Source organism: Haemaphysalis longicornis, unplaced genomic scaffold (genome assembly GCF_048455015.1).
Source record: "Haemaphysalis longicornis isolate Haplotype H1 unplaced genomic scaffold, Haemaphysalis longicornis Haplotype H1 scaffold_13, whole genome shotgun sequence".
NCBI lineage: Eukaryota > Metazoa > Arthropoda > Arachnida > Ixodida > Ixodidae > Haemaphysalis > Haemaphysalis longicornis.
The window spans coordinates 5,183,631-5,196,226 of NW_027526233.1; the positions used below are offsets into that span (position 1 = coordinate 5,183,631).

Below are 12,596 nucleotides of genomic sequence, written 5' to 3' on the forward strand. Positions count from 1 at the left end.
AGGCGTCCTCATTCCAGGATGCCTTGAGCTCGGGGACGTTGCGCAAAAAAAGCGATATGCATCACCCGCATCGCGGCGCTCGTATACGGCAACATGTCATACTTTGCTTACCCCTGACATGGCCTGTCAGGTCGCTCTTAAGATGAAATCTAAAGTCACAGGCATTAATTACAACTACTGGCGTTCAATCATACCAGGTTGCGTAACCTCCTACGCAACGGTGGCTCCGTATTCACCGCAAGACAACTGCACCACCATGAACGCTGCCATCGCCCCCGGCAGCGAGGGAAATTCAAACCCTTCTCCAGTCCCCACCAGCTCCCACGCACCAGCACCGGAAAATGTGCCTGGCGCTTCACTAATCCAGACGACCTCCGGCATGGAATACGCCGTTGTTGGAGAAGACATCGATCCGCAAGTCCTGAATGAACCAGGATGGAAGGAAATTCGCCAACGGGCGGCAACCGCGACCGCAGCAGTCGCAGCATGCACAGCAGCCGCAGCATGCACAGCGCCGACCAACAACAAACCCATGCGAAAGCAACACCGCAAGAAGAAAAATACCACCCCTCCAGAAGACCCGCTGCCAACGGATGATGTTAAAATCGTGCTGCGACCACAAGGAGGCCTCAACCTTACCCAAGTGAACGCAGCCCTTTTGGCCGACACCATCTTCAAGCAGGCCAACCTCACCAACACTCATGAAGACCAAGTCCGAATTAGCCAACGATCGAACTTCATAGTCATCAGCACACCGTGTGAAGCACGTGCCCAACAGTACTTGAATCTCCAAACCCTTCCATGGAACAATACCAGCTACGCCTTGGCCAACCATATCCCTGCGCCCAGTACAACCGTAACAGGGGCACTCTTTCAAGTACCCCCCAGCGATGATGACACCACCATTATGGACAGTCTCGTCCAGTACAATCCTACCATCACTGTCCTTGAGGCAAAACGAATCCGTGGCACAGGAATCGTTCAAGTGCTCTTTCTCGGCCCATTAATCCCCTTCTGGGTCCGCTACCGTGCCGTCATCCTCCGGTGTTACCCTTTCAAGGGGAAGTCGGAGGCCTGCTTGGCCTGCTGGAAACCAGCCCACAGGCGTGACGTATGTCCCAAACCTTCCCCACAACCTCACTGCACCACTTGCGGAACTCCAGGCCCCACACCCGACCATCCCTGCAAACCCAAGTGCATCCTCTGCGGCGACGCCCACGTCACCGGAGCGGCTGGATGCCTCAAACGGTTCCAGCCACGCCGCCAGATCCCCGACACAAACCAGCAGACCTGGGAATCCCAGCACTGCAGCCTATCCACCCCTCAAGCCCATCCACTACAAGTCCTACAGCCAGGCTGCCCAGAGCTCGGTAAGTGCCCGGGGCCTGCTCTCTCCCCCACCCTCTCCACAATCCACAACACAACAATGGCAAGATGAGATGGCGGCACTCCGCCGGGAAATGCAAACGCTCCGCCACACAATCGCCCTACTACGCCAGGAAAACGAACGCCTCACACGCGAAAACGCCAAACTCAAACAGCAAGTCTCCCTCAACAATCCGCAGCCCCCCGCTCTCAATGACTCGTCACAATCTCCCCCCTCAAAAGACGGGCATCCGCTCCAACTAACACACCACAGGCCCCCGGTAACGCATGACGCGATTACGTCCCTACGCAAAGAAGTAGAGTCCACTTTTACCGCCCTAAAAAATCAGACCGCGGAACAAATCAAAGCCATCCAAGTCACTGTGCACGACCTCCCCCAAGAAATGCTAAACTGGATGCAGGCAGCCATTCTGCAGCCCGTCCCACCTCCCTCAGCTCATACCCCACTAGATGCTCCAATAGAACATGGCGAAGAATTCTAAGCCGCAAATTATATGGCAACGGAATTGCAGAGGGTACAGAACCAAATGCTCTAAGCTCCAGGCATTCCTCACCACACTCGACGAAACACCCCTCCTCATAGCGCTACAAGAAACACACGCCAACCAAACTTCTCAATTACAGGGCACATCAGGATACTCGATTCCCCCAACTAAGCACTCTTGTACACAGGAATGCCGCCACCCAACAACACATGCTCAACTCTGACATCCCTCATGTATTCATTACTCTTTACCCCCCAAACCAACTAGTACCCACTTACACGTCTTGAATGTCTACAGCCCACCCAAATCCACCTATACTAATTTCAAAGCGCTATTCCAAAAAGCCATACACCATTCCAAAGCCCAGCCACTACTCATTCTGGGCGACTTCAACGCGCCACATATAGCATGGGGATACACACGCACCACCCGAAAGGATAGAATACTATGGGAAGTTATACAGGAACTCCAACTCACAATGCATAACGACCCTCAACAGCCCACCAGATTAGGCAATAGCGTGCAAAAGGACACAGCTCCCGACCTAACCATAACGAAAAACATATCCAACGCCACATGGAACCCACTTCCACAATCCCTAGGAAGTGACCACTTCATCACTCAAACACAAATTATCTGTAGCGCTCATACACGCCCCCCATGAAAACAACACACCCTTACCAACTGGGACCAATTCCGAACCAACAGTCTAGGCATCCCGCCCCCTAACACGGAAAGTGAGCTCGAAATATGGATAACATCTATCCTACACTAGAGTGAACTATTCTAGTTCACTCTACCTACACGCCAAAGAACAGAGTACCTCCGCGGAGGGGAGAGTGCAGCGCCACCCGGCGATCTGTGAAGCTGGCGACGTTCCTCGCTACTGGGCTTAGCTAGCCACGTGGCTTCGTTTTTTGTCTCTAAGCCAAAACAAACAAAAAAAATGGGATAACATTTTTTTCTTGTTTGGAATAATTGCTTCGAATTCGAAAGCTTCGAAATAATTGCTGTCGAAAAAATCTTTTTGGAGCTTCAATTTTATAATAACATAGCAAATTTGAATAATCGTTTAGCGTTACTGTGATGTAATACAGGCTCTTCTAACGATCCCCAGCGTTACGGACGAGAGAATAACGAGACAGGGCACCGGAACATGGAGAAGAACTGAAGATGGCACGCTTTATAGGGTTGGGTAATCGCAAGAACACGCGGAGTAAGAAGCGATGGGGAAAAAAAACTAAACAGGGCTGCTAACTAAAAAGAAGCACGAGTCCGTTTGAACGGAAGTCAAGTTGGCCAACTACGTGTTGGATGAGCTGTTCGGGAGGGTGCAGATTGGCTGGAGCGTCTTAGGCGCGCCGGCGGAACTTCCTCGAACGTGAGCAGGTCGTGGGGCACTGGTCCGTGCTGTCGTTCCCTGGCCGTCGCCTTCTAGGCCGTCGCAGGGGAACCACGGTCGCGCACCCGGTACTGGAACAGCGGCGTCCGGTCCGCAGGCTGCCCTCTTGCTCACGATCACCGCCGAGCAATCCAGAACACACCGTCCCCTTCGCCGGAATCCTCTAGCACACCCCCTCTTCCTCCTCGTGGCACATAGCCCCACCATAGGGATTGGCCGTCTTCTTGCACAAAATGTTCTTCAAAGACGCAAAGTTCCGGCTACTTCCTCACAGTTACATTGTTCCTTTTTTGCAGCCAGAGCCAACTTTCTAGCCGGTTCATGAGCCATACCAAAGACAAGTGAAACGTGCCTGCCCGGTACAAGACGGAGCGGTCGCTGAAGCGCGGCTCCCATAGACAGTGGTGCCAGATCTCCCTCTGGTATATATCAGTATGAAACTCTATGCTTGAAGCGGCCTGCTCGGTGGGAGTGTGCGGACCTGCCCTTTTCCGTTCTGCAAGGGGGCTTCGCCGCAGATCACTGAGCCACCGCGGGAAAGTTACGTGGAGTCGTCTTGTGCGGTGTTGATGCCTAGAAGCTGGGTCAACACACACGTCACAGTCGTTTCGTGACGGGGCGAAGCGCGCCGCCGATGACACGGAGGTCGTTTAGCCACAGCAGACGCCTATAGGCTCATCCTTTGGCACTAGACGGTACGACACTTGCCCACCGGCTTGTCCTGCCCACTGTTATGCAGCCGAGAACACGGTGAAAGGGGTGTAGCATGTTTCTTCATGTCGCATTTCCCCCGTCAAAGTTTTCCCGCCCCGCTTCCCCCGTGTTTCAAAATTCCACTCTCCATAATCCCTGTCTTTCTTCCCACGTGTTGCGCCTCCCCTTGCCGCGAAAGCCCTCTCCTCGAGCTGGAGAGGGGAGCGACCCTTTTAGTGGGAACCAGCAGGGGAGCTTCGCCTGGCATTGTGCGACTCGGTCCGCCTGGAAGGAAAAGACGGCCGTGCCTCCCCGCTGCAAATAAATAAAAACGAACTGCATTAGAAGAATAAAGTGTCTATCCTTCGTGGCGAAGTTTAAATGCTTCGGTCCAGCCGGGTCGTCAGTGTTAGGCCCGGTAAAGTTAGGTTTTCTATAATAGCATAGAGGCCACGGCAGCCGCTTTTCTGACGGAGGCGAAAACCAAAACGCCCGTGTGTATGAGATTTCGGCCCATGTTAAAAATCCCCATGAGGTCAAAATTAATCCGGAGCCCTTCACTACGGCGCGCCTCATCGCCTGCGTTGCGTCGGCGCGTGAAACCCTACAATCATGGAACTTACACGTTGACGGCGCGGCCTAAATACGGGCTGATTGATAAGGCCTGAGGGGATCCCCATCAGTTATAGCTGTGGAGCGCTCATTGTACGTCCCCGATCACGCATTGTACGCTGTGCGCTCCACGGCAGCCACTGCCCCTTTGTTCGTATTAGCGGCAACAAAAGCCGACCCATCCCTCGTTTTCGCTGAGGAGAGGGAGGAGGTCGAGGGGACACGAGAGGGGGCAATTGCTAACATGTGCATATGAGAGGAGGGATTTTGAACACGAAAGGAAATAGGCAGTTTGTTTCGAGAGTCGGATTTTGAGACAGGCAAAACGGGCTCGGGTTGTTTCGTGGTCCACCCGGTGAAAGCGCAGCATGCCAATTTTAAAGGAGCACTGACACGAAAGTTTTGTGTTACGTTTTTTTTGCGACTGTAGGTACGTACGAGCCCACTAGTCATAAAATGGTACATTAGATTGTCGAACGCAGCATAATTACTTACAGCTCCAGTTATTCGTGTCAGTTTCGGTTTGCGTGAAGCGAATACCGAGGCAGCCGCCATGACACGAAAGCGCATTTGGCGTCACTTCCTCATCGCACCACAGCCGATGCTTGTCTGGGCGCGACCGCACGCGCCAGGCCGGCCCGACTGGCCCCAGTCGCACGTGACGTCAGTTCCAAAAAACTGACGTAATGCACAAGGCAGAAAAGCGTGCGCCAACAGCACCGCGGCCGCCTCGATACGTCACACAGGAGCCCTGACGTCGGCCGTTTGAGTGGAAAGTGCAGATGACGTCATGAGCTTACTCGATGGCGCGGTTGAATTGGTTGAATTAAGATATCTTCTACTGAACGGTTCCCGTAAAAACTTCCGAGGGGTATCTCCATATACAAAGGAACATTTTCACATAGTTATCTGAGCTTTGAAAGTTCGTTTCAGTACTCCGTTTTCTTTCTTTCGTCGCTGCTGCGCTCACTCACTCGGTTACGCAGACATAAACAGACGCCGCTCCCGCGAAGCCCAGGTAGCGGGTGCCAAAGGGCTGCCCCTAAAGCTAACGAAACCAGCCGTCGCGGCATATGTCACCTCTAAGTACGCGTACATGACCGGTTCCCGGTTTATGCGTGCGCAGTTTTGTAGTGAAAAATAGTGGTAGGGAGGAGGGGAGGCGTGCACCCCCAGCTATTGGCCTCGAGGGCATACCGTGGCGCCACCTACGAATGACGTCACTTGTTGGACGCCGGGTCGGGTTGTCGTCTGCTACAAGCCTACAACCCATTTCCTGTGTGTATGCGGCCGCGTGTTTGTGTGTGTGTGTGTCTGTGGTCACCGTCCCCACCCCCCTCCCCGTGGATTTGATGTGCAAATTACCCAAAAAAGTTGTCTGCAACCCGAATAATTCTGGGCGAGCCATCAGCGACTCGCTTTTTCTCGGCGACGCCGCCGCGCCCCACAGCTCGTTAGCAGCCAGCTAACGCCAAGGACGATGCAACTGATGCCGAGAAAAGTACGCTGTAAATTCATTATGAAATAATGACATGACATGTACGAGACTTGTGTGCAAGGAAACACCTTGTAACAGTGACGGAAGCGCGTCGCTCACTTGTGATCTGACCGCGCGTATACTGCTCGCCTTGCCTGGTAAATGAATGGCTACGTGAGAACGGTGATTAGATTGCTTCGCCGCTCATGCTTAAAAGTGTTGCTATGATGCGCAGTTTGGCTTAAGCAGTGCATATTTACCCTACAATGTTTTTCATAATTATTCCCAGATTTGATTAACTGCCGTAGCCTGTACTCTGCACGACGGATGATATGTTTACTTTTCGCGACAACTTGTCCACAATGTATGAATGGTATGAACGCGAGTTTTCAACGCCTTCGAGCGGGTTTGGACATGGCTATATTTAGTTTTCATTAGTACTTCGGCGCGGGAATGTATAATTGCAACGTGGGCTCTTGTCTGTTTAGAGTGAGCCTGCCTCCCTCTAGCATCAATTTCGAAACTCACGATTGCTCACAGAAGGCGAGGCTGTGTACGAGGCGAAACACGTCGTTAATGATTTGGGGTAATCGGTGGGGCCCCCCCTAAGTGATAGGGGAACCCAAACGCAACACGCACGCCCGCGACGAAAGGGTCTTCTCGAACCGCTTGCCGCCGGCTTCGGATGCACGTAATCGAATGTTGGGAACTTTAGGCCACGGCCTCGGCCGATGCTTGTGCGCAGGCATCATATCCTTCGGCCGCTCGCCGCACTGCGCGTGAACGGGCCGGCGGTGCCGGGACCGACCTCCGGTAACGGTCCGCGTAGATCGCGGCAGATATTCGAGCATCGCTTTGAAAACCACAGCTGATGACACTACCTAGCACAATTTTTCACCACTCTAACATCCACATTCACTATGGGTGCGTGTAGGTCGTTCACGTCGCCGTTATGTCAGCTCCGTAATGTACTCAGCGGCAAAGCTGACGAAAGGCTTCAGCCACGGCCGCTCGATCTCCCTTCAGCGCTCGAGCGAACCCTCGCCCTACAATAACTGCATGGCAACAAAGCATGCGGCGAGGGATCTGTAACATAGTACACGTGGAAACTTGGGCGCAAATCGATCGAATGGCATGTCGTTTAGTATGTAGGCATTTATTTAAAAGGGCAATCCTTTTCAAAAACGAACAGTCACATGGGGAACTCGTCGAACATATGATTCTAGGTGTCGGCGATAGGCGCACGCAGCGTGGCGCAGAAGCAAAACAAACAAAATAATCGGTACATAGTTCTAGGCTCTACGGCGGCCAATCTTCAGTAACGTTAAAAACAATATGTTGTCTGAAGAAACAACGCATGTTCCGATCAGACGCTGCATAACCTGTGTACCCTTCGCGGCCTAGTGAAGCTTACAAAAACATGCGCTGGCATAGGCAGGAAAAGTAGATCGGTGGTTGTGAGAGGTGGCTTACGTTGAAACCGCTATAAATGCTCGTGAGTTTTCCTATTGCGCATACATATTAGGTCGTAGGATTCATGCTGAATTTTTGCGCAGCGTAAGACTAGGACAGATAGAACAAGGGACACGAAGACCAGCGCAGTCTTCGAAGACACGAAGACACGAAGACTGCGCTGGTCTTCGTGTCCCTTGTTCTATCTGTCCTAGTCTTACGCTGCGCAAAAATTCAGCATGAATTCTGAGTACCAACTAGCCCGCCTGACGGTGTTATTACAGGTCGTAGTGCATGGTACAACCCCCCCCCCCACCTCCCCCTGCAAACACCGAGTTTTAAACCATTTTTGAAGTCGATCAGAGGTAGTATGTGTGCACATCACCCTGTCAGGGAAAAAAAGCGTGTAAGAACCTATGTAGGCCCAAGGTCCCCAGAATTTTTGGCCAGGTTGTTGGTGTCTCACACATTAGTGAAACTATCATTATTATTGTCCTTGCCAACTGCTCCCTTTCGAGAGTTTCAAAGCGTCCATGTTTCAACATATTTGGGTGTTTGTCTTATTATTCACAGAAATAAAATCTATGTCATGCATGTCATTTACTCAGTTTAATATTCTGATGCAGGTAAAAAATGGCAGTGTTTTTCACTAGTGCACATGTACTGAATGAGTGCATTAAACTTGTTCTGGATTCATTCCAGCCCTGGGGATGTGCATGTGAAATGCAAGTGCTTCAGGAGCCAAAAAAAGACTTCAAAGCCCTATGAAGTGGACGTGGTCCTGGGGCCTGGTGGCACCGTGACAAAAGCTACGTGCCAATGCCCCGCCGGTAGGAGTGGTGCCTGCAGTCACAGTAGGGCTGTCTTACATCTGCTGGCATTACTAAAGCAGCAGGGATATACTGAACCGCCACCCGAGCTGTCCTGTACAGAGCTGCCGCAGCAATGGCGAAGGCCACGCAGCACCCCACTTGCTCCCATGCCACTGGAGTTTGTCTATTGGAGAAGTGTGCGGCAAGAAGGATTAACGGAGCCAATCTACAGTAAATTCTATGATGCAAGGGTGACTGTGGAGTCATTCAATGAAGTGGCTACCAGTACAAGGACGCTCGGATCACAGCTTTCTTCCGTCTGTCCTTCACCATTCTCGAGGCAACTAGAAACAGGGGACCTCATTGAGAGCTCCTCAAGAATGGGGCCTACACCTGTGGACAGCCCACTAGAATATTTGAAGCCAGTGGTGCCTCACGGGTTCGAGACATTGATCTGTCCCGAGGTAGAGTGCACAGCCCCAACCACGACAACACCGACAAGGCCAGCCCTGTTCCAGTCATGCACGGTGTGGAGGCACGCTTCAGCGAGCTGTCTTCCTCAGCAAGCTGCAATCCTTGAGGTAAGTATGCAGTCTAAAGTTGCGTCATAACCAGTACTGGGCGGGGAACTTGCAACGGTGGTTGCCTGGGCAGGTTGGTGTAACGTGATCGATACTTAAATCATCACACACACAAAAAAAAAAGCACTGAGGATAAAGGTATAAAAATAGGTATAAGAATAGCTTTTTTTGTCATCGTGGTGCAGTGGCTAAGGCTTTATGCTGCTGAATCTCGTGTAACAATTTTTTTTCGTGGTCCACTAATCTCCATAATAGCACGGGTCTGCTCCACTTGAAACTTTAGGCCAAACAAGCAACAACCTCTTCCCAAAATTTCTGTTCAGGGCTTGGAAATCACGCCTGCTGATGCTGCTGCCCTGGAGCAGAATACACGCCAGAAAGCCAACAGCGAAACGTGGAAGGAGGCTCGGTCGCAGCGTGTAACAGCGTCGTCCTTCGGGGTTGTCTTGAAACGCCCTACGTGGGCGGATAAAGGACTGCAAAATTTTACGTCGCAGAAAGATCTGTCACGCGTGAGACCTATCCAGTAAGTACAAAAATGTTTGGGCTTCTTTCTAATAAAAAAATTGTGTACTAAGGCCTTTCTTTTTTACAATGCAAAGGCAGGAAGTCTTATGTGACTTCCTGCGTTTTTTTCTTGTTATGTAGTATTGGTCAAGTTAAATTTGGCGATGTAGCTTTTGACAGTGGCACATACTTCCTTTTTCCACCAAAATGGAACATGGCATGACCCTACATTCAAGCGACTGTTTTTTTACGTTTGTGACATTTCATTGTCACTTCACCATATGAATTAGCAGTTTTGAATGCGCTGCAAGACACGCACTGTGCCCAATGACTGCTACTGGCAACTTCATCTCGAAGCATTACAAGGAAGAGAAAATTCTCAACTGTTGAACAGATTCATGTAGCATGCATTTTTTTGTATTTTTGAGATGTGCACGTGTACAATGGGCAGAAACTGGGTGAACTAGTTGGTTCATGGCTGAGTGAACTTGGTTTCTGGGTCAGAGCCCACAAAAACTAATGCAACACGGCTACCAAAATGTGACGACACACAGCATTGTGTGTCGCCAAATTTTGGTTGCCCATGTAGCATTAGTTTTTGTAGGCTAATGCTACAAGTGGGATGTGCGCATGCATCGGCCAAGACCAACTGCATGCATATTTATGCTCCATATGTGCAAAATTTAATTAACATTTGGTCCAAGATGCACGTGTGGAAATGTATCTGTATGCTTGTTTTATTATTTTGTATCGTGAAAGGTTTATGGGCTACGTGTTCAGCATTTCCTGAAGCTGAATCCCCAAAAACCGTGTTGCCTGAACGAATGACACTGATCATATAGGCAGAGGTGAGCGTGCGCTCGCCTCTGATCACACCATGTAGCACGAGCATTAGGAGACAACATCTGTAGGGTCGTCATGTCATTTTAGCATTTTAGGCAAATGTCACACACAAAGCGAGGAGGAATGGCACGAGTGTCAATGTATACCTGCAAATGTTTCATGCTTGCAACGTATGTGGCAGTTGCGTACTCTTTTTTTCTCCCCTGCCGTGGTTCAGTGGTGCCGCTGAGTACCACAATGCATTATCCTTGCCACAGCACCCATTTTTCTGATTGAGGCAAAAAATAAGAATGCCCGTTAATTGAGATTTCGGTCAACGCAAAAGATTTCCAGGCGGACGAAATTAATAACGTGGTAGCTCAGCTTTGGCGCATAAACACCCCCTCCTCCACCTTTTTTTGAAATTGTTTTGTACCACTGATGCAACTTTTTCTTACAGGTATGGCGTCAGCAACGAGCAACCTGCAGTTCACCGATATGTGTCGGTGATGAAGACCAGAGGACACGATGTTGAAGCCTTTAGATGTGGGTTGGTGGTTGACCCTTCATATCCGTGGCTGGGTGCGTCGCCAGACAGGCTGATATTTGATCCGTCAGAGACACCTATGCATGGCCTCCTTGAGGTTAAGTGCCCATACAGCCAAAAGGGCAAGTCAGTTTCACAAATAGAAGAGCCCTCTTACATGGTGAAAGACCATCAAGGCATCTTCAGGCTAGACCGTAGTCATGACTACTACTTTCAAGTGCTCGGCCAGATGGCGTTGGCAGGCCTGTCTTGGAGAGATTTTGCCGTGTTTTCGGACCAGTTCATGATTGTTGAGCGCATAAGGTTTTGCGAGCAGGACTGGGCTGTAGCCAGGCCTAAACTTGACAACTTTTTCTTTTCTGTTTTGCTGCCTTATTTAGCCAAATAAATGTGATAAAAGGGGCAATGCAGAATTTGCTAGTCAGGAGAAGCACACTTTGTGCTGCAAGTTCACACTGCAAGCACAGAGGTGTCATAAAGATAAAATACAAATTCGCTTTATTCAAAAGATTTAGAGTTCGTTTATTCAGACCTTCTTCCTCTGTTCTCCAGCTCCTGTGCGGTGGATGAATCGTCCATGAATAAACACATTTTCATTCACTCACACTTGGTGTTGAGTCATTTGGGGTAGTGTCATTAGGTGTGTGGTCACCTGGTGCACGTATAATGGGAGACTGAAAGTTTGTCAGCAATACACACACCACCCACATGTCGTTGATGACAGGACCCAGGGAAAGCGGTATAGGTCTGTCGAAGATGTGGAAGTTCTTGATTCGCTGTATGCGTCGCTCCACGTGTATGCGCAGGGACGCGATTTCCTCGGTCTCTTCCACCTCCTCCTCCGAGAATTGCTCTCTGGTAAGAAAGGGTGGCGTGTTCAGCTGAACCTTGATGTCATCTAGTAGGTCCTGGATTTTGAAGCCCTTGTCAGCCATTACGACGTCACCCTCCTCAAAAGAACGCTTCAAAAAACCACTTTGACGCACGCATTCCTTGTCGGAGATGGAGCCTGGAAAAAGGTTTGACACAAAAGTCACGGTGCCATCGGGTGAAATGCCGACCAAACCCTTAAATGTATTCGCAGACTTGTAGTGCGAATATGTTGCCGACTGAAGTGCGAGTGAGCTCGCTGCCTGGCATTTTATCTCAGTTGCATCCAGGATAACGCGTGTTGAGGAGTACTTGGGCTTGAAAGCTGGAGGCATCTCTTCAAGGACTTTTGCTTTAGAAAACCATAAATTCAGATGTGACAACTTGATAAAAGCGAAGCTTGTCCAAGTTATGCATATGCTTGAAACGGTGGCAATCGAGACGCAAAATCTGTCTGCCAAGTCTTTTTCGAACAGTCCGAGGCGCATCCTCACAAGAAACAAAAAGAATTCATTTTCCACTGTGAGACTCCTTGGTCTGCCTGCTTTTGGTGGGTCTGAACGACGTGTGGACCAAGTTCTCACATTCTCCCGTTGTAAGCCAGGGTTGAAGAACATAACAAGAAACTGGAACACCATGTATGATGGTAGGCCAGTATAAAAACGCATATATTCATCGCTGTGCTTGAACCGTTCAATGCAAAACTGTGTTCCGGCTTTTTTCCGCAGCTTATCTGCCACCTCCTTCATCAGTTCTAACTCCCCCGTAATTTGCAAAACCTTCAACTTAGCAGCCTTCAGCTCCTCTTCTAGCCCTTCAGCTTTTCAAAGTTTCATTTTAACACGTAACAGTTCGTTCTGCGTGGCTTTTAGATCATCCTGGGCTGCTTTCAGCAGCTGCTGATTCTGTGTCGCTGCAGTTTTGGCTTCATTGCAGAATGGGCAGCCTTG

At 50.2% G+C, this 12,596-nt stretch overlaps 1 protein-coding gene across 1 annotated transcript; it reads right to left on the reverse strand.

The window, feature by feature from the left end:
• Positions 1-11,313: 11,313 nt before the first annotated feature.
• Positions 11,314-12,267, reverse strand: LOC144163988 (uncharacterized). Its single transcript, XM_077694621.1, has one exon. The coding sequence runs from the start codon at positions 12,261-12,263 to the stop codon at positions 11,370-11,372; it is 894 nt and encodes a 297-aa protein (XP_077550747.1). The 5' UTR covers positions 12,264-12,267; the 3' UTR covers positions 11,314-11,369.
• Between the last annotated feature and the right edge of the window lie 329 nt (positions 12,268-12,596).

What these genes read in the sequence shown, in the direction of transcription:
- LOC144163988 (XM_077694621.1), bottom strand. Translation starts at nt 12,263, where the DNA reads ATGTTCTTCAACCCTGGCTTACAACGGGAGAATGTGAGAACTTGGTCC.